Genomic DNA, 22806 nt, shown 5'->3' with positions numbered 1-22806 from the left:
TACTATTCGAACAGTATCATAAGTGAGCGATACTTCGACACGAAAATAAGTCTACTTTGCTTATTTTCATTCGCTTATGTTGTATGGTATTATATTTTGGGGTAACTCTTCCCATTCTACAACGATATTTTTGGCTCAGAAACAGGCGGTTCGGGCAATAAGTGGTGCGAGTTCACGAACCTCTTGACGACCTCTGTTCACGAGTCTTTGTATTATGACATTGGCCTCTCAATATGTATATTCCTTATTGCCGTTTCTTGTTACCAATATTAGTTTATTCCCAAGAATAAGCAGCTTTCACTCTGTTAATACTCAGCAGAAATCAAACTGCATTTGGATCAGACTTCCGTAACTAGCGCGAAAAGGTGTGCAGTATACTGCTGCATCCATTTTCAATAAGCTGCCACTCAAAAAAAGTCTTAGCAGTAATCCACACACTTTCAAATCTAAACTGAAGAGTTTCCTCATGGGTCACTCCTCCTATTCTGTCGAGGAGTTCCTTGAAGAATTAAGCTGATTCTTATTGTATTGCTGATAGCGTTTACTTAAACTTATGGACTGGCTTTTTTCAGGTCCATGAACATTAATTTTTATCTGTTATTACTTTTATGTTGTAATTTCATGTACTGATACATTCCATGACCTTTGAGAGTTGCTCCTCAATTAGGTCCTACGGAACTTGACGTGTAAATAAAAAAATAAAATACAACAACCTCCAAACCTCCCCACATTTCTTCATAGCTGACAAATCCGGTATTGCAGACCTACTACATACATTTGCCACACCTTCAAAAACTTCCTCCCAGCACCGTACTGAATCCAGAACCAAAAGAGACCTGAAACAGTTATGAACCTTTCCACCACAAGACTTAGTGCCACAGAAGTATCAGTCTTTCCACAGGCATTACCTTTTGCCCCACTTCCAAATTCACTCACGAGGGACTCGTTAAAGACCTTCTTGTTTTCTCCCTGTCCCTTCTGTCTGAACACGTTTGCCACCAACCCTCCCAATCAGACGCAACCCAAAACCTATATTGAACCCTGCCTGACTGTTCACTTCTCCATCCAACTCTGATCGACCCGCACTACACCCTGTTAACATACCAGAATTTCTTAATCTCAAACCTTGCCTCATCATAATTACCCAAATACCTCCACATGCAAGCTAACTTAACATCTTCAGAAAGAACTACAATGCACCATCTAAAACTGGATTGTGATGTTATTAGCCTACCTGCTAAGAAAGGCTCCACCACCGTTTTGAATTGCAAGGACTACCAGGCACAAGGAGTCCAACAGCTAGCACATTAGTCCTCCAACAAACCCCACCAGTGACCTCTTTCCAGAAATCCAGCATCACCAATCTCTCCTCAAATTCTTAGGCCCATTCCAAAACCTTTCCCCACAGTCCATCTCTCTCCCCGCCACTATCACTACCTGCACTCCAACTTTCTACATGCTTCTTAAAATAAAAAAAAAAAACCAACCACCTAGAACGCCCCATTGTGACCATTTACTGTGCCCCCACAGAGAATCTCTGCTCTCACAGACAAACAACTTCTGCCTATTGTATGCTACCTAGCCTCCAACATAAAAGATACCAACCATTTCCTCCACCGACACACAACAATTCCCGTTTCTTTACCACACATTGCCCTACTTGTGAATATTGGTGCCAACTCCATTTACACTAACACCCATGGCCTAGCTGCTATTGAACAATAATGTTCCAAATGCCCAATGGATTCCAAACCAACAAGCTCCTTCCTAGTTGCCATGAACAACTATGTCCTCACCTACAATTGCTTCTCTTTTGAAGGCATTACAAACAAACAAATCCAGGATACAAAACATCCAAAATCCCGAACCCTCACTTGGTTCAGATTCACTGACTACATCTCCATGATCTCTATTGAGGGTGATGACATCATATCCACATTCCTTTGGAACCTCAACACCTTCTCCCCATTCGCTTCACCTGGTGTTCCTCAACCCAACATACTACCTTCCTAGATGTTGACCCCACCTCTAAGATGGCGATACCAGTACCTCTGTCCATATCACACCTACCAACCACCAGCAATACCTCCAATTCAACAGCTGCACCCATTTTCCATACCAAGAGGTCCCTTCCATACAGCCTATCCACCCATGGTTGTCACATCTGCAGTGACGAGCGGTCCCTCTCTAAATACACTGGCCGTCTCATTGAGGCCTTTACAGACTGTAATTATCCCCTCAACCTTGTACAAAAACAAATCTCCTGTGCCGTATCTTTCCAGTTGCACAACACCTCCCGAAGTCTCACTGTCCGGCCGTAGAGAAGCACTCCTGTTGTGACTCAGCACCATCCATGACTGGAGCAACTGAATCACATTCTCTGTCAGGGTTTCAACTATCTCTTGTTGTGTCTTGGAATGAGGAACATCCTACCCACTATCCTTCCACCTCTCCCACAGTGGTATTTTAGAGCCCACCCAACCTACACAATATCCTCTTCCACCCCTCCACAACCCCTGCTGGCAACCCCTTGCCTATGGCTCATATCCCTGTAATAGACCTAGATGCAAGGTATGTCCCACACATCCACCACCACCACCACCACCACCACCACCACCACCACCAGTCTGATCACAAGCATCTATCCCACCAAAGGCAGGGCTACCTATGGAACAAATCATGTGATCTACAAGCAAAGCTGCAACCACTGCATTTCATTATACATGGGCATGACAACCAACAAACTGGCCAAGAAACAGCTGGACCATCCAGTTGCTGAGCACGCTGTCCATTACAATGTTTATTTTAATGACTTTCACAGTCTGTGCCATCGGGCCCTTCCTACTTACACCAGCTTTTCTGAACTGCACAGGTGGGAACTCTCCCTGCAATTTATCCTACATTCCCGTAATCCTCCTGGCCTCAACCATCGTTAGTCATTGTCCTTTACCTATCTGTCCCTTTGCTGTTCCCACTCCATGGCCTTCTATTCCTCAAACACACCCACAGTCTTCATTTCTCTCCTTTTCCACCCCCACACTGCTCTCTGTCTAACATCCTGACTGCACCTAGCTCCCACACCCTCTCTCCACATCTTCCCTGTCTGCTCCCACAAACAGTACCTTACCGACACCCACTAGTACCCTACTCTCCTCCTCCTTGCTACCCCCATTATGTGCGGTGTGAGCTGCATTTGCGTGAAGGTGTGGGTGTATGTTATCTGTTTCAGAAGAAGGCCTTCTGGCTGAAAGTTTACATGTTTAATAGCCATTTTGCTCCATGTGTGACTCAGCATCTACGCAGTATGGTGAATAACAATCTATCCTTTTACACTGGTGTTCAAGTACTGGTGCTGTAAGGAATTGCGAATAATGTTGATTATTTTGATGTGTATGGCTGGCAGGTACTGTCTCCAGCAGCAGTTCACGAATGTTAAGTTTGCAACCGTACAGTCTCTCGCTACGACTACCAACGTAAGTATAAATTGATAGATATATTGACTCTTCTTTGAACAGTGATATTTACCCCTTATTTCTCAAAGAAGAGGAAGATGCGGCGTCTGGCTGCAAGACAAAGAATGCAGTATAATACACTCATAAATAATCACATCATGTGTTCCGAAGTTTGCAGGCTATGGTGTATCCAGAGATCATTTTCAGAATGAAGTAATTTAGAAACGAAAGACACTGCCTACATTTCCAGAAGATATATTTTAAAAATTTTTACGCAAACGTATACTGTTGCCCAACATACAAATAACTGAAAGTGAAAATTTGATATCAGCTTAAGGAAACAGAATACACACATTTGTTAATCTTTCTTTTTGTACATCTCTTTTTAGATAAGATCTATCACTTCTCATAATACCTGGAAGTTTAGTTGACAAGAGGATATTGTATTCTTTATCATTTTATTACTACAACAGACAGCAAAAGCTCAGTGAACACCTGTTAACCACATCTTCCTTGCTCAACTTGTCCTGTCTCGTGCTGCAATGAGTTTGCAACCGCATGCACCAACCCTAGTCAGTCACTGTTGGAATTATGGATATTCTTTGCATAGTGCCATATCTCTCAAGACATCATTAGGCTGACTATTTTACTAGACTAATTTGGTACCACTACCTAATCAACACACATTTTCATTTTAAAAGCTATTTCAACTGCTACAGATAAACCACCTAATATTTCCCAACACTGGGTGCTGCATAAGCACTATTTGTTTGGGCTGAATTCACCTACATTTTGCAGAAATGCAGCGGCGAATATCAGGGGAACCAACAGAAAATACACCCAGTAGAATCTCGATTATGACAATCATTGAAAGATGGAATAGGAATGAACAATATGGAAAAATGTTTCAAGTATAATGTGCAAAATAATTTTAATAAATATCTTTTTATAAATAACATGTGAATAACAATTGTTAAAAATACTATTTAAAGCAAAAACTTCTGAAGTACCATCCACATTACTCTCTTTTAGAACAAATATTGCATAATGCGGTACATAAAATGTCTCTTCCATATACAGTAATAAAATATGTAATTTTTCACAGCCTTTATGATAAAAACAGACGGATTCTTCTGACAGAGGATTTGAAAAATTTGTTGACACTAGGGGCAACAGTTTCTTCGCTTGTTCAGTTGAGTGAGCGTAATTGTCTCCTCAATTTTATTGGGTTCTGGACTGTCTAGATAATCCTCAGCGATCATCTGAAAAAGCTTATCTGAAAATTTAAAACAGAGTGAACATATGTTAATTATTGGCTAATAACAAAACATTGAATATAGTTACAATAATTTTTAGCTGTTGGTACAGCACATCCACTTATTAAAGACACACACAAAAAGTTTTTGTGGGAAACACAATATACGAACAAGGATAGGTTACTCAACATAAATAAAAACTTAGAAAGCATTGCATAGCAACATGGAAAGTATAATTAAGGCTATGTAATACCACTACCTAATTTTTGGATAAAATAATCATAAAATGGGAGAAAGCTGCAGGGAAACATTGCATTAGTGGCGGCAGGCCGGTATCCGGAAGTGTGGCAACATGGGTCAGAATAACTTACATATAAGGCGGCTGCAAAATGAGGCTCACCGAACTCAGCAGAAAACTGCACCACATAGCAGTAATAGCCACAGCAGGCAGGTCAATGGCATCACACCAGGGGATGTGTCTTCTTGTGGGTGACATGACTTAGGGTCGGGTTTCAGCAAAGCAAATGCACTACAGAGTGGTATATACTTCGATTTTGAGGTAGAAGCATTCTATCATCACCAGAGTCCAGCAGTATCACCATGCCACAAAGGGTCACACCAGGCAGAGAGAAACGGGCATCACCAGCAGCATGACTGGGCTACCCCTGCACCACCAGCACAAAGTTCCTAATGGACTTAGTGCCACTGCCTTGCCAACCTGCCACCCGTCCTTGCTGCCTCCAGCTCTGAGCTTATCGTGGGACTTAATGCCTCAGTGCCAGCCACTGATTCCTAATAGAGGGCAGCAAGCTGAAGCCCACACTCTGCCATCTCCATGCACCACTGCAGCACATGCGTGCTAAGCCAAGGGACCACCATGATTCCATGACGCCAAGAGAAATTGGATGGTGCTGATGTCATGGCTATGGCCTCTGGAGACTATTGGCCTGCCACAGGCTTTCTGCCAGCATCACATGGCACCTATGCAGCACCCAGTGCTGAAGCCATTGCCTGTGTGTCAGTGTCAGCCAGGGACAACAGAGTAAGGTTTATTTGCCCCACTCAACTGTGTAAATTGTATATTGAATTAGAACAGTATATTCTTTACTGTCAAAAATGTTTCCATTGTGGCAACTGGCCTTTCACCACCAGTCAATGCCCTCCCTCACTCCAAGTGCAACTGCACTCTTCAGCTATCACAAAGTGAACTACAGTTGTATTGTTACAAGGGTAAGTCAAAACATTGCAAATATCAATTTACTTTATACCATGTTTTAAGTTATGTATATAGGTTTTGTTAATAGTTAGTAGCATATGGTTTGCTTATCGTAGGAGGATGCGGGACATTGTGTGACAGTCAGTACAAAGAGAACAGGTGTACTGCTTAAGTGTATATGAGCAGTACAGAGTTCGGTTGTGTGGTATTTGTGAGCCAGAAGAATGTCCATCAAAATGCATAGCGAAATGCATCCCACGTATGGTGACTACTGTTTATCACGGAAAACAGTGTTTAGACTGGATATAGGAGTTTAGCAGGGGAAAGGGAAACCATCAGATTGAGAGTGTCATGGCCATCTTGTTGGTTGGTTGGTTGGTTGAGGTTTAAGGGACCAAACAGCAAGGTCATCAGTCCCTTGTTTCAAATATGCGCCATTCCGCTAATGGGACAACTCAGTAAAGTCAGAACAATAAAACGGAAAAAGGGAAAAAACGTAAAAAGGCAGTCATGTTGTCATTGGTAAAAAACAAAATGAGGGAAGTCGGCAAGAGAACGAACCCAACACTATGCTGAAGCAGCATAGGCAAGACCACCTGTGACTTAAAAGGTGCAACCGCTAGAATGTAGAAATACATATGGGAAAAGGAGACTAACCAAGCCTTAAAAAAAGGGTAAAACAGAGTAAAAGCGGAAGAAAAGAGGAATTCGGTCAGGGAGGTGAATCAGGAATCTCTGAACACTGCTTACAGTGGGAGACACCCAAACACTCACCGCCCTGCCCCAACACCAGAGAGAGATTAAAAACCTTAAAACTGAGAATAAAAACCACTTTCCCGGAGGAAACCGAGAACCAGAGAGACCATCCGGCAATCGTCAGCCAACATCAAAGGTAAAGTGTGCGGGAGTCTGTACTTAGCACGCAGAGCCAAAAGAAGGGGGCATTCAACCAAAATGTGGGCTACTGACTGGAAGGCTCCACAACCACAAAGTGGGGGTGGCTCATCACGCAAAAGAAAACCATGGGTCAGCCTGGTATGGCCAATGCGGAGACGACACATTGTGGTCGAGTCCTTTCGGGAGAGGCGAAAGGAAGAACGCCACAGGCCTGGTGTCACCTTAATTGCACGAAGTTTATTAGACAGGGGAGTAGCCTCCCAAGAATTGGCCCATGACTGTGCGAAGTGGGATTTCATGTGAAGCCATAAATCCGCTGCAGGAGGGGTTACAGAAAACGGGGGGGGTGGGGGGGGGTGGGGGGTAAGTGAATGCTCCCCCAGCCAAACGATCAGTGAGCTCATTACCCGGGATACCCACATGGCCAGGGACCCAAAGGAAGTCAATAGAACAAGCAGCACGGTGAATATCAGCGAGATGGTCATGGATGGCAGAGACCAAGGGATGGCGCGAAAAACACCAGTCAATAGCAAGAAGGCCACTCATCGAGTCCGTGCATAACAAAACGCGGTTGTGTTGGGACTGTTTAATAAAGGTAAGGGCCTGGGAAATTGCCATCAATTCCACAGTAAACACCCCACATGTAGGTGGGGAAATTGCCATCAATTCCGCAGTAAACACCCCACATGTAGGTGGCAGCAGATGACTTTCCGTTCCAACAGAGGACGTGAAGGCATACCCAACACAATCAGCAGATTTAGAGCCATCAGTGTAAAAAACAACAGCATCTCTGAACTCCCATAAAATTTGGCGGAAAAAGGAACAGAACACCACGGGGGGGGGGGGATGGAATCTTTCGGACCGCGGCGGAGATCCATCCGAAGTCGAGGCCGAGGAACTAACCAAGGAGGAGAGGAGGGGAGGGAGCTAGGAAGACAGGACAAAGAAGGAAGCTGAAAATTACGGCAAAGAGACACAAGGCGCAGCCCAACCGGTAAACCTGCCCGAGGACGGGAGTCGGGTGGGCGACGTCCATGGTCTGGGAACAGGATAGAATAGGAAGGATGAGTGGGAGAGGAACGGGTAGTGAGTGCATAAGACACCAGAAGCTGGGACCGCTGAACAGAAAGGGGGGGATCCCAGCTTCAACCAGGAGACTATCAACAGGGCTAGTAGGGAAGGCACCGGTGGCCAAACGGATACCACGATGGTGGGCTGGATACAGCACGTGCAGTGTGGAAGGAGCAGCTGAACCATAAACTTGACAACCATAGTCCAAGCGAGACAGAACTGGAGCACGATAAAGACGGAGAAGGAGGGAACGGTCCGCACCCCAAGAGGAGTAGGCAAGGAAGCAAAGGACATTCAGTTTACGGAAACATCCTACCTTCAGGAGTCTGATATGGGGCAGCCAAATAAGCTTGTTGTCGAAAAGAAGACCCAGGAAACGAAACTGTGGGACCACAGGCAATCGTTGTGCAGCGAGGTTGAGCTCTGGATCAGGGTGGATCGTAGTACGGCGACAGAAGTGGACCACTCGCGATTTTAAAGGAGAGAATTGAAACCCGTGTGTATAGCTACCTGGAGCTGCCGCTCTGCAGATGCCATCGAGGAGGAACTAACCCAAATGCAGAAATCATCCACATACAGGGCAGGGGCGACCAAGGGACCGACAGAGGCCACTAGTCCATCGATAGCAATGAGGAAAAGAAGGACACTCAAGACAGAACCCTGAGGGATGCCCGTCTCTTGGGTCCGTGGAGAACAAAAAGCAGTACCAACTCGAACTCTGAATGACCGATGATGGCCATCTTGTGGGAGTGACAACTGAAACCACAAAAGGCATATGGAACGTATCATTGTGACCTGCGTGGGACAACTGATGACTTCATGTGCTGTAGGCTGTTCACACGAAACCATTTAGCACTGTGCACAAGCAGTTCAAGTTTCATTAACTGGGTGCCCTGCATGTTGACTGCATGAACAGGATTGTTCTGCCTTTGCAGCACCTTACTTGGTACGCTGAGGAAGTAGAGGACTTCAGGATATGAATTTATACAGGGTGGGTGATGTTCACAACTTTCAACCAAAACTGAACAACTGTCCATGGCATGGAAACATTCCATCAGACAACAGGGCTGTGCTCATCACAGTTTGGGACATGCAATGGGTCATACAGATGAAATTTCAGCCACATGGTGAGACAAAGTGCGTTGTACTGCAACACTGGGAGCTCCGACAGGCCATTCGCTACAAGTGACCTAGCCACTCAATGAAAGGAGTTTTTGTTCTTTATGACAATGCCTGCCGTTACAGTGAAGCAAATGTGGTAGTTGTTATGAACACTTCATTCGAAATACTTGGAACATCCGTCCTACTGTTCCAACTTAGCATCCAGTGACTCATCCATTCAGGTTCCTAAAATATAATTTGGGTTTCTATCATTTTGAAAGTGTGGTGCAGCTGAAAAGGTTACACACACACACACACACACACACACACACACACACACACACACACTGGCTGTGACTGCAACCAAAAGACTTCTTTACTTCTGGTTATCAGTAACATGTAAAGAGATGGTAGAGAGTATAAATGTACAGGGTGCATAAGTAGAAGAGTGGAATAAATTTCAGGAAGTTACTTTATTATTGCCTCTATCCTCTTTTGCAGTTTATTTATTGACTTAAACACACATTTATTCATATAAACATCTGAGACTGATGATGGCAAATGAAACTGGAATGTCATACCAGTCTTTTTGGTTTGTATGCCATAATGGCTTATTCTCTAATACAGAGTACAGAAAGGCACAAAATACACTGGGATATGATTGATTTCCCCGACTCTTCAAATATACTAAATCTCTCAACAATTTCATTACTTGCCAGCTTTCTCAGATATTGGTGGGGGGAAAAAAAAAAAGAAAGTTTGCTTGGAAGTGCTCTTTCATCTTCGGGCTTATTCGGAATAAGCGTTTCTTCCTTGTCTTCTACAATTTCACTCTAGTGCATTTCTTCTCTATAAGAATTCTTTGAAGATTTTATTAAAACACCAAGGTGTTAAACTTTCTTCAGTGTTGCTTCTCTTTTTCTTCTGCCCAAGATTAGCACAGAGTTCCACTTAGTTGCTTTCTTCCAACCATTTTCTTCAGTGATAATCAAAATACTGCTAAGTAGCATCCATTAATGACAGAGCAGAAATCGCGTAAGTCACTTGCACTTCATTTAACCAACTAACACAAACTATATTCAGTCGTCTGTATGGAAATCATACAGAGAGCATCTGCTACACTTTACTATTCTAGCAACAAGCACTAGAAAAGTTTCAGGAAAAATGTCTTGTTTATGCAGAGGAAAAAATAATATACATGAATATTTTCATTGGAGTTAGTTAATTAACACCATTTAAACCACTTTGTAGCAATCATCAACCGAAAAACAAAGAACTAATAAACTCCACTACTAGTATAACGAACTATTTCTTATCTTTGCTAATAATATCAAGAGTAAATGACACTACATAAAACACTTATGCATTTTGCATGAACTAATTTTTCCTTGTGAGAGGGAGATTTAAATTTTAGGAATAATTTTCCATGACTATTGCCACCCTAGGCACTTGCCCAGTTTGCACCTTCCCTCACCCCCCCCCCCCCCCCCCCTCCCTCTCATGCATGGTTGCTTACATCTTTGGGTAGCTTTAGTGACATCGCTGAACAGTCAAAGGGACTATGTCTGTGATACAATATCTACAGTCAACGTCTGTCTTCAGGAGTTCTGGGAATTGGGGTGATGCTAAACTTCTTATTGATGTTTGTACTTCAGTGTTATCTTCAATCATGTTACACTTTGATCAAGGTGGCAATTTAAGTATTGATACCATTTCAAAATTCCCCAACAGAATCAGTGAGGCTTCTATGAATTTCATACTGTTTAGTTAGTGAGTATACTACCTACCTTCTGGTTCCAAATAATTACTTTTGTCAAAATTATTCCAAGACCTATTCCATCTATGTGTGTTTGGCAAAAATTCAATAACCGAACATATTAATTGTTCAGTTTACACATTATTTCTGTTTCCCTGTTTACAGTATTTTCTGAATTTTCTTAAATGCACCCTTTATATGAGTGTAGAAATAAATAGTTTCTCTACAAATAAAGATGTAGATCTGGCTGATTTTATTTAATTACTGATTAATTCTAATTCTTTTTGGATCAGTATATAAAAATAGTGTGATCATTTGTAATAAGACTTTTTTAAACAAACAAAAGCACAAGCTATACAAAATAAAACAAAAATCCACCTACAAGTGGCGAACAGGACAGAATGAACTTTTTATGTGGGAAAATATGACTTATGACAAGTATTAACCATAAATTTCATAATTCCAAAGTACACCACTAATATTACATACCAACATTATACCCAGTTTTGCTTGATGTTTCTATGAACTTTGCTTGTAGGCCCTCTGCATATTTTTCCGCCATCCCGATTTCAACTTGTCGGGGTGTGCCTTCCGAAACGGTGTCATATTTGGTACCACACAAATATACTTTGCAGTCCTAAGCAAACATAAAAAAAAATATATATATAAAATGACAAAAGTAATTTAGATCAACAGCTACGAGGAGGAAAAATCTCTGCATTTTAGGAGTGAATGACTACTTACATTTTAAAGATTATATATATAAAAGTTAGAAAAACAATATTATGGAAAGGGTAGCTGCTACTCACTATATAGCGGACATGCTGAGTCAAGTCCTTCATTGAACACACACACACACACACACACACACACACACACACACTGCAGCCAGGAGGTAGATGGAGGATGGGAAAGAGGGTGGGGGTGGGAGTAATGAAGAAAGACTACGTGTCCTGGTGGAATAGAGGGCTGCATAGTCCTCGAATGGAAACAGGGCAGGGGCTAGATGGGTAAGGACAATGACTAACGAAGGCTGAGGCCAGGAGGGTTACAGGAACAGGGTGGTCAAGTTTTTTGGCCACAGTTTGTCGGCAGCCAATCATGCAGATTGACAGCTTGTTGGTTGCCATGCCCATGTAGAATGCAGCACAGTGGTTGCAGCTTAGCTTGTAGATCACATGATTAGTTTCACAGGTAGCCCTACCTTTGATAGGATAAGTGATGTTTGTGACTGGACTGGAGTGGCTGGTGGTGTGAGGACTACTACAGGGATATGAGCCAGGAAGCAAGGGGGTTGGGAGCAAGGGATGTGTAGGATGGACATGGATATCATGTAGGTTTGGAATGCTGCAGAACACCACTGTGGGAGGGGTGGGCAGTATAGTAGGCATGACGAGATTTAGTCAAAACCCTGGTACAGAATTTAAAGGGACTCTGAAGTGGTGGGTAACTGGAAAGATAAAGTTTGGGGGGGGGGGGGGAGGATATCTACAGTCTGCAAAGACCTCAGTGAGATCCTTTGTGTATTTTGAGAGTGGCTGCTTGCTTGTCACTGCAGATGCGATGGCCGTGGGTGACTAGGCTGTCTGGAAAGGACTTCTTGGTATGGAATGAGTGGCATTGTCTAAGTGGAGGTACTGCTGGTAGTTTGTAGATCTAATATGGACAGAGCTACTGATGCAGCCATCTCTGAGATGGAGGTAAACATCGAGGAAGGTGGCTTGTTGGGTTGAGCAGGACAAGGTGAAGCAAATGGGGAGAAGCTGTTGAGGTTCTGGAGGAATGTGGATAAGGTGTCCTCACCCAAGAGCCAGATCACAAAGATGCCAATGAATCTAAATCAAGTGAGGGGTTTAGGATTCTGTATGTTTAGGAAGGATTCATCTAGATGGCCCATGAATAGGTGATGCCATACAGGTCCAAATAACTGTATCCTGGATTTGTTTGTAGGTAATACCTTCAAAGGAGAAGTAACTGTGGTGAGGTATAGTTGTTCATGTTTACTAGGAAGGAGGTGGTTGGTTTGAATCCATTGGGTGTTGGGAAAAGTACTGTTCAATAGCTGTAAGGTCAAGGGCATTAGGGATGTTAGTGTAAAGGGAGGCGGCATCAATAGTGATGAGCAGGGCACTATGTGGTAAAGGAGCAGGAACTGTGGAGTCTGGAGCATGTGATTGGTATGTTTTATATAGGAGGGTTTATTCCAGGTAACAGATGGAACGAGTTGGTCTACGGGAGGGGAGATTCCCTCAGTGGTGGCATAGTAACCAATCACAATGGGGTGTCCAGGGCAGTTAGGCTTATAGACTTTAGGAAGCACGTAGGAGGTTGGAGCACGGGAAGTGATAGGGGTGAATAGAGAGATGAACTCTGGGGAGAGGTCGGTGTTGGCCTAAGGATTTGAGGAGAGACTAGAGATCCTGCTGGTTTTCTGGAATGGGGTCAATGTGGCAGATTTTATGGGAGGATTAATCTATGGCTGGTGGAGTCCTTTTGGTGAGAAAGTCCTTGTGGTTCAAAACAATAATGGTGTAGCCTTTGTCAGCGTGTAAAGATAATGTCAGAATCGGATTTTACACGGTGGATTGGGGTTCTTTCTGCATGGTTAACCCTCACCTTCCAAAACTCACTCCAACCACCACACAGCATCCAAAACACAGTTATGAACCTTTACTCCAAAAGCCTTAGCCCCACAGAAATATTGGTGCTTTTCAAAGGCACCACCTTTTGCCCCACTCCAAAATTCCATCATTTAGGACTTTATAAAGACCATCTCTCCTCCCAGTCCGTATAGCCACTAACTCTACCAATCAGACTTAACCAGAAACCAATGTTGAACCCTGCCTACCTCAGTTCACGACTCCATCCAACTGTGATCTACCTACACTGCCCTCAAAACAACCCCTGTTAACAGAATGTCTTTACTTCTAATCTCGCTTCACCATAATTCCCCAAAACTCTTAACATGCAAACTTATCTTACACCGACAGAAAGAACTGCAATCCACCACCTAAAAACTGATCCTAACCTTAGAATTCTACATGCTCACAAAGGCTACACCACTATTGTCTTGAACTGCAAAGATTACATGGCATAAAGACCCTGCCAGCATCATCGCCAGTCTCCTCAAATCATTAAGCCCACCCCAGAATCTCAACCCACAGTCCACCTCTCTCCTCAACCCTACCACTCCCAACACTCCCTCCTATTTTCTACATGCTTCCTTAAGTTATAAACCCAATCACCCAGGACACCTCATTGTCGCTGATTACTGTGCCCCCAATGAAATCCCTGCTCTCTTAGACCAACACCTTCAGTCTAATAGACAAAACCTACCCTCCTATATAAAAGATACCAACAATTTCCTCCACTGACTCTCCACAGTTCCTGTTCCTTCACCACTCAGTGCCCTGCTTGTCAGTATTAACACCACCTACATTTACACTAACATCCCTAATGCCCATGGCCTTACCACTATTGAACACTATCTTTTCCGAAGCCCGGCGAATTCCAAACCAACATGCTCCTTCCTAGCTGCCACGAACAACTATGTCCTCACCTACAATTATTTCTCCTTTGAAGGCATTACCTACAAACAAATCCAGGATACAGCTATGGGCAGTAGTATGGACAGTCCCATTCAAACCCACTGATGGGCCATCTAGAGGAATCCTTCTGAAACATCCAGAATCCTGAACCCCTCAACCTGGTTCAGATTCACTGATGACATCTCCATGATCTCAACTGAAGGCAATGACACCATATCCACATTCCTCCAGAACCTCAACACCTTCTCCCCATTCGCTTCACCTGGTGCTACTCAACCCAACATACTACCTTCCCAGATATTTACCCCCACCTCAAAGATGGCTACACCAGTAGCTCTGTCCATATCACACCTACAACCACCAGCAATACCTCCACTTCCACAGCTGCCACCAATTCCATACAGTCTATCCAACCGTGGTTGTTGCATCTGCAGTGATGTGCGGTCCCTCTCTAAATACACAGACAGTCTCACTGATGCCTTTACAGATTGTAATTATCCTCCCAACCTTGTACAAAAATCTCCTGTGCCTTATCTTTCCAGTCACCCACCACCTCCCGAAGTCACACTGTCCAACCATAGAGAAGCATTCCCATTGTGATTCAGTACCATCCAGGACTGGAGCAACTGAATTACATTCTCCATCAGGTTTACGGCTGCCTCTTGTGCCCTGTAATGAGAAATTTCCTAACCACTATCCTCCCCCCCCCCCCCCAGTGGTATTCCACCACCAACCGAACCTACACAATATCTTTGTCCATCCCTACACATCCCCTGCTCCCAACCCCCTCGCCTCAGGGCTCGTATCCTTGTATTAGACCTAAATGCAAGACCTGCCCCATACATCCTCCCACCACCACCACCACCACCACCACCACCACCCACTCCAGTCCAGTCACAAACATTACCTATCCCATCAAAGGCAGGGCTACCTGTGAAACCAGTCATGTGAGCTATAATCTCAGCTGCAACCACTGTGCTGCATTCTACATGGGGATGATACCCAACAAGCTGTCAGTCTGCATGAAAGCTACTAAAACTGTGGCCAAAAAACCACTGGACCACCCTGTTGCGGAGCACAACATCCAACACGACGTCCTTTATTTCAATGACTACTTCACAGCCGGTGCCATCTATCCCCTTCCCACCTACACTAGCTTTTCTGAACTGTACACGTGGGAACTCTCTTAACCCTCCTGGCCTCAATCTTTGTTTGTCATTGTCCTTACCCATCTATCTCCTTCCCTGTTTCCTCTCTAGCACTACACAACCCTCTATTCCATGAACACACCCAGTGTTTTTACTTCTCTCATTTTCTGCTACCCCCAGCCTCCGTCAAACTTCCTGACAGCACCTAGCTGGCCTAGCCTCTCTCCAAATTGTCGCTGCATGCTCCCACTAGCATGCAGTACTGTCCCAAACTCCTACCCTACTATTCCTTCCCCTCCCTGTGGTCGTGTGTGTGTGTGTGTGTGTGTGTGTGTGTGTGTGTGTGTGTGTGTGTGTGTGTGCGCGCGCGTGCGTGCGCGGGTGCGTGCGCGTGCGTGCGTAAATTGGAATGTGGATCAATGGAAGTGTACTGCCTGGTCAGATGGGCCACATTTCTTGTTACACCAGGTCGACTGTCATGTCCAGATACACTTGTCACAGTGCCACAGAGGCAGGCTGGTGGGTGTGGTATTATGCTATAGGGGATATTCATCCGGATTTCCAAGTGATTTGCTGTAATTTTCAAAAAGGCACAATGCCATCTGTGGGCTACATAAAAATTACTATGGACCAGCTGCATCCCTTCAAGCTCAATGTCTTCCCTGACAGTGATGGCATCTTGCAGTGGGATAACTATCTGTGTCAAGGCCATAATTATGCTACAGTCGTTTGACAATCATGACAGTGAACTTGCACTGAAATGTTTGTCACAATATTTGCTCGATCTGAATCTAATAGCACACATCTGGGAAGCTACTGTGTACCAGCTGTACGCTCACAAACCATCAACCCGTGATTTATGAGAATTGCATAACTTGCATCTATGTCTACTAGCACATACCTCTGGAAACCTAACTACGGCTTCATGAATACATCACATGCTCTTTGCTGTGGTATTGCGTTCCAATGGTGGACTGACACACTATAAATCAGATCATCATAAAATTTTAGTTCACCAATGTACAACATTATATACAAGTGACTCCCATAACAAAAAAGTGAGTAGATTATTAAATATTAATTCAAATGAAACTATATGGTTCCAGAGACATTTTCAAGTCCCAAATGTCCATGACAGAGGTTATTACACATCTGCCTAGTGAAAGTGGGATCCGTGTTCAAATCCTGGCCTCTGCAAATTTGCCACATCACTCTACAGATATATGAATGTTTATTGTTAAGTTTATTGACAGAATCAACCTGCAGTGGCAGCTTCTTCCTGTTACTACTTAAAATGACTGGTACCTGTATGCCTGATGACTGCTTCATTAAAGGCTAGATTAACAAATTCTGATTTGTGCTAATCTCCTCTCACTGATAATAATGGGAGTCACTTCTAGATTATACACTCAGTCCATTCCATGCCAAGTGCTCTAATTATGGAAAAAGCTCCCACATGATCAGCACAGATTTTGCTGAAATTGTGTGTGAGCATTCACACACCTTTCTGTGAAGATTGGTAAAGTTTTACTTTCACCACTGTGATACTTGCAGAGATACAGTTATTTATTTGACTTAATCCTGCAGCTATGAAATGCACACCGCTGAATTCTCGCCAACTTTGAGAGAGAATTTATCCAGCAATATTTCCTTGAAAGAAATAGAATTAGGCTTCTTTTACAACTTTTTTGGCTCTCTTAAGTGAGATGAGAAAGATTTGCTGTGAAACTTTCACGTGGATAGGTTGCAGCAAAGTCTGCCAAAAATAGATGCTCAAATAAATGAAATTTAGCTTTTGTAACTGCAGAATAAACTTCCAACTTTGCACATAACAACTTACGAATCATAAGTCTCGACATAAAATTTCCTTCATTTTTGTCCGCTTTTAGAAAAAAGCTTCCTGAAAACTCTCAAACTGTTTTTATTACAATGATCATGCTCTAAAACACCTAAGAAACTAGATTTGGTTTTGAAACGAGAAGGTGGAGGAGCATTGAAAAATGCGCCTTATTCTGCTGGTACTCAAATATGACAATTATGTTCTGAAACTTAAGTACTATCTGGGGAATGTAATATCTGAAGTCCTGATAGCTACGAAGTAAGACAGAGTCAGAAGACTTCAAACTTAACAAAAGGGCTGTCTTCTCACGACTCCTGAAGACATATTGCAGTCTTGTTTTTCTGCTATAACAACAGAATCTACCGGATTATAAACTTCAATAGTTAACTGTACATTACCCAGGTACTTGACATCACAGTAGTAAAATGGTTAGTTAACAGGTGCAACACACGGCATATGAACTGCCCGTGTTTTACACCATCACATTGTAAATTTTAGTGAATTTCACAGCAGTCTGCCTGAATTTTAGCAGTTCAAGTTATAGAGGGTTTTGAGAATGATTATTTTTTCAATGCTGCTGATGTGCTAGTTTGATTATGGTTTTAAAGTACAGCATATTTTGCTTTCAGATAGTTTGTGCTTTATATGGAACAATAGCACAGTGATGAAAAACTGTATAATTTTTTGCTGTGGTCCCTGGTGGCTTAACCATCGCTAGTTTCTTTCGAAGTGAGAAAACTATAATCCGTTCATCATAAGAATAAACCTGATGAAAACACTGCACTATGTATTCTTCCGCATTTACTGGAACCTCATTAGATTCCCTTTTCACGTGGGACTGCAGCCAAGCTGTCTCGAGTAGTGTCAAGTACAATAATAAGGGTACGTTTTGTGCAGTGTGTTACACGCACATCAACTTAGCGATAATACGGGACAACAGTTTTACTGGCGCATTGAACTTTGACAGCACTGGCTGGTTAGCTGGTATAGCTAGCCTGCAGTGACGTGGCCAGCTACAGTTCACACATAAAGAGAGACAAGCAGAGGAGCAATACAGCTTCGAATGTCATTAAGTTTTCAGCAGAATGATATAATACACTGCAAATCTCCCACAATACACTCCTTAGACGACTAGACGAAAACCACAACATGTTATTTTTAGCTAACGTACTACTGTAATTAAAAACAAGAATTATGAAAATTCCTGACTTAACCACACAGTAATTTTTCTGCATATGCTGTGAGTAATGTATAAGCGTATTGAAGGATTTCACTGTATAGTTAAATACTGAAGCCACTGAAGGTATTACTTTCAGTCACTGGGGAGATCTGAACCAACCACAGATAACTGCGTTTGCTTCACATTCCATTATGCTACCTAATGTGCTACACGTTCACTGTGGGTTTTTGTATCAACTGCAATATATACATCACTGGGAAAACTTCAAAGCTGATAATCTCTGTAAATTTATGAAAAACATTAAGAACAGCATATTTCTTGGCACTTTTCAACCGTGTTCCACGCGCATGTTTCACTACAGACCAGAAAGCACCCTCAGCCATTTTCAAACTGCACATTAACAGCATGACAATCAGAGCACAATGCTTCAGAGACTGTGACTGTACACAATGTTTGAAATAAGACCTACATAGCCAAAGCATGATCAAGAAAAAAAGTTGATGGCTGTTAATACATTTAAATACCTTAAAGTTTCATTTAACACAACTTCTTAATAATATATCTAACACATAAGTAGGACCTACTTCCAAGAGTGGAACGATACCAGTGTAGGTGTGCTATGGCTTCTGATCAATCATCATGTGTGTGTGTGTGTGTGTGTGTGTGTGTGTGTGTGTGTGTGTGTGTGTGTGTGTGTGTGTTTACATTAGGTTTGTTCTTATGATGAATGGATTATACCATCCCCATTGCCACAGGAGCCACACCCAATAGCTGTGGAACAAAAACCATGGGTGGGTTTCTTTACACAAGATCCCAAGCCTAATGATACATCTGTAAGTGATTAAAGCTGAAGTTAGAAGAGCCCATGTGTTTACTTCAAGCTACTTTAAAGTTTTTAAACATTTTATTAATTTGCTGTAGAGTGTCATGTGTGAGCACAATGCATAAAATCCTATGAAACATCCTGCATTGTTATCTGTACAAATCACCACTGTTCTGGAGTTGGTTTCTGCTAACCTGGCAGCAAGACAAACATTCTACCATTTGAGCTACCCAAGCAAGACTCACAACCCGTCCTCACAGCTTCAGTTCTGCCAGTACCTCATCTCCTACCTTCCAAACTTCACAGAAGCTCTTCTGCGAGTCCCAGTCCGGCACACAATTTTAATCTGCAAGGAAGTTTCATATCAGTGCACACAATGCTGTAGCGTGAAAATCTCATTCTAGATGACGAACATTTGCTCTGGAACTTCTTCCTCGTTTGGAAGTGGACAATGAATTGCAATGGACAATTCTGTGGATAGACGCCAATTTCCATCTCCAAGAACATGTCAACATGCAGACTTGCAAAATACGGGCAACAGGAAATAGACACCACAGCAACCAGTACCATTACATTCCGAAAATGGTGACCGTGTGGTGCACACTGTGGGCATTGTTTATTGCAGGGCTGTATTTTTTCTAGGAGGTGAGCCCTGTGGATCCTGTTACCTGTATCATCACTGGTACAAGCTATGAGAGTTTTCTGCGCACCAACATTATTCCAACTCTTCCACAGTGTGGATATGTTGGTAGGGTCATTTTTATGCAAGATGACTACTCCACACATGACACACCCAGTGAATTGGCTGCTGCATCATCGGCATTTAGAAGATGCTACAATTACCAGCCATCCTTTCCCTACACTCTGGCCATCCACATCATCTGCATAACCTCTGGTTGTGGGTTTATCTGAAAGATTTTGTGTTTAGTGTTCCAATTACAAACTTAGCTAAATTGAAGGCATGCATTGCACAATCCAGTGACTGTGTCCCTAGTGACACTATCTGTTGTGGGGCATACTGTTTCTAGATTTCAACCGGTGGCAGAAAATGGTGGGTAACATGTTGAAGATGTCTTGCACCAGTCTCACGACAATTAGAAACTGATGTCATTTTGTTTTTTTAGTTGGTTTTTGGGCTCCACACAACTAAAAACCAATTTTACCCACACTATGACCTTGCCATGAAGGATGGGATTGGCTACAACTACAGTAACTGTTGACTGCCGAACTTGTGCAGTCATATAGAGTGAATAATACAGGTGGTGTAACATGCAACTCAAACCATAGCGGTTGTACTGAGGGTATCTGTCATTTGCATCTGATCCCATTAATGGTAAGATGCTTACACTGCCATCTACTGGTATAATTTGTTGATTATCTTTGTTCCACGATCTTTCCCCCTGCATCAATAATACGCTTGTCAAATCTGATGTCATTCTGAGCAGTGGTTCTTTTTCTACAGCATTTGGAAATGAACTTTAATAATGGACACCCCCTGTACTTTAAAACAGAATCAAACTAGCACATAAATAGCCTTGCACAATAAAAAGAAATTCAAAGTTCTTTATAACACAAATCATTTCCAAAAATGTCAGGCAGACTGTCATGAAATTAACCAAAATTTCCATTTGAAGGCAGTTTGTGGGTGTCCGAGATTCAACTATTTTAATACTGTTATGTCCAGTGCCTTGATAAAACACAGTTAAATTTTGAAGTTTATAACCAGTTTGATTCTGTAGTTCTTACAGCAGAAAAATAGGCTATAATATGTCATGATGAGTCATGACAGACACATTTTTTTAAAATTTTTATGAGTTCTTCGCCTCAGTTTTATTTCCTAGTGATCAGGACTTTTCATATTACCTTCTGCAGATAGCACTACATAATTTTAGAACACAACAGAATGTGTCAGATTTATTTTGAGTTCCAGCTGTATTTTCAATGTGTCTTCACCTTTGTGTTTTTCAGGGACTTAAACGCTCACATTGCAAAACAATATCTAGTTTTTAGATGGTTCAGAGCATGACCTTTCTAATAAAACCTTTTAAAAGGGTTTGGCCTTTTGACAATTGTCACCTTAACTCTCAATTTGTGAACTACTGGAAAACAATAGGAGAATTAAATTTGATATTCTAAGACCTTTTATCGGCAAGTTTTTGTATGCAAAGTTTCCTGTTTATTCTTCAGTTACTTCTGGGGATATGAAGAGCTGAACTTCACTTTTTTCACATGTATTTTTTTCACACAACTTTGCTTCAAATTATCAGTATGAAAATTGCTCAATAAATCTTCATTATTTCTCTTAAAGTGCAAAAAAATGCACAAGATAGCCTAGTTTTGTTTCTCTGAAGAAAATTTTGCTGGAGATATTATGTCTCAAAGCGGCCAGAAACTCATTGATGCATTGTTGAAAAGTGTGCTACGGGGGTCATGTGTGTCTCTTCACAAGTATTGAATTAGTGATCGTGAAACTTTACCAGTGTCTGGAACAAGTATGAATGTTCACACAAAATTTTATGAAATCCATGATGTCCATGCATGAACCTTTAGATCACTAGGCATGAAATGACCCACTTATGAGCCATAACATTATAATCACTTGTACACAAATTTAGCTTCACAAACTCCTTTCATCTCTTCTCCTGCCTTTCTAGGTTTCTCCACACTTATATTTTATAATCTACAGCTAGTGTGTGAGGACGTCTTGCACATCCTTTGCATGTGTTCTCACCAACTTTTTTTTTAAATTTGCTCCTGGTCTGTCTACACCTCTAGTTCTTGTCATATTGTTTCATTCTTGTGTGACCTGATCTACAGTAAAGCGTTATCCTTCTTAACAATTTTATTTTTGCACTCTGTATTCTACATAAATATTATTTTTTTATGGAAAGGATAGTTGCTACTCAGCATATCACAGAGACACCGTCACAGAGAGAGACAACAAAAAGCCTGTCACCCAATAAGTTTTTGACCAACAGGAACACACACACACACACACACACACACACACACACACACACACACACACACACACACGACCACAGTCTCTGGCAGGTGAAGCCTGACTATGAACAGCAGAGCAGTGCATTATGGAAGAGGCAACCGGGTGGGGGTGATGAGGCTGGGGTAAAAAGGGGGAGAGATAGTAGGGTAAGGTTGGGGGGACAGTCAAGTGCAGCTGTGAGAACATGCAGGGATGAAGTGGGGAGGGGGTAAGGCAGCTACGCGCAGTTGGGAGGTTAAACGGAGGATGGGGAGGGGGTATCAGAAGTGAGGAGACTGGGTGCATTGGTGGAATAGATAGCTGTGTAGCACTGGAATGGGAAAAGGGAAGGAGCTGTATGGGTAAGGACAATGACTAACAGAGGTTGAGACCAGGAATGTAGGATATACTGCAGGGACAGTTCCCGCCCTTGCAGTTCAAAAGCTGGTGTTGGTGGGAAGGATCCGGATGACACAGGCTATGAAGCAGTCATTGGAATGAACATTGTGTTGGGAGGCATGCTCAGCATCCAGGT

At 42.6% G+C, this 22806-nt stretch overlaps 1 protein-coding gene across 2 annotated transcripts in view; it reads right to left on the bottom strand.

The window, feature by feature from the left end:
- Positions 1–4364: 4364 nt before the first annotated feature.
- The window catches only part of LOC126481266 (ras-related protein Rab-24-like), a 52290-nt gene continuing 33848 nt past the window's right edge, over positions 4365–22806 (bottom strand). For both annotated transcript variants that reach the window (XM_050104892.1, XM_050104893.1), the window contains exons 4-5: positions 11239–11386; positions 4365–4728 (exon numbers count right to left, since the gene is read on the bottom strand). In XM_050104892.1, coding sequence (XP_049960849.1) covers positions 4616–4728; positions 11239–11386 — 261 coding nt within the window. In that variant the 3' untranslated portion in view covers positions 4365–4615. The remainder of the gene's footprint in view (positions 4729–11238; positions 11387–22806) is intronic.

This window comes from Schistocerca serialis, chromosome 5 (genome assembly GCF_023864345.2).
Source record: "Schistocerca serialis cubense isolate TAMUIC-IGC-003099 chromosome 5, iqSchSeri2.2, whole genome shotgun sequence".
NCBI classification, from domain to species: domain Eukaryota; kingdom Metazoa; phylum Arthropoda; class Insecta; order Orthoptera; family Acrididae; genus Schistocerca; species Schistocerca serialis.
This window is presented reverse-complemented; position numbering and strand designations above follow the sequence as displayed.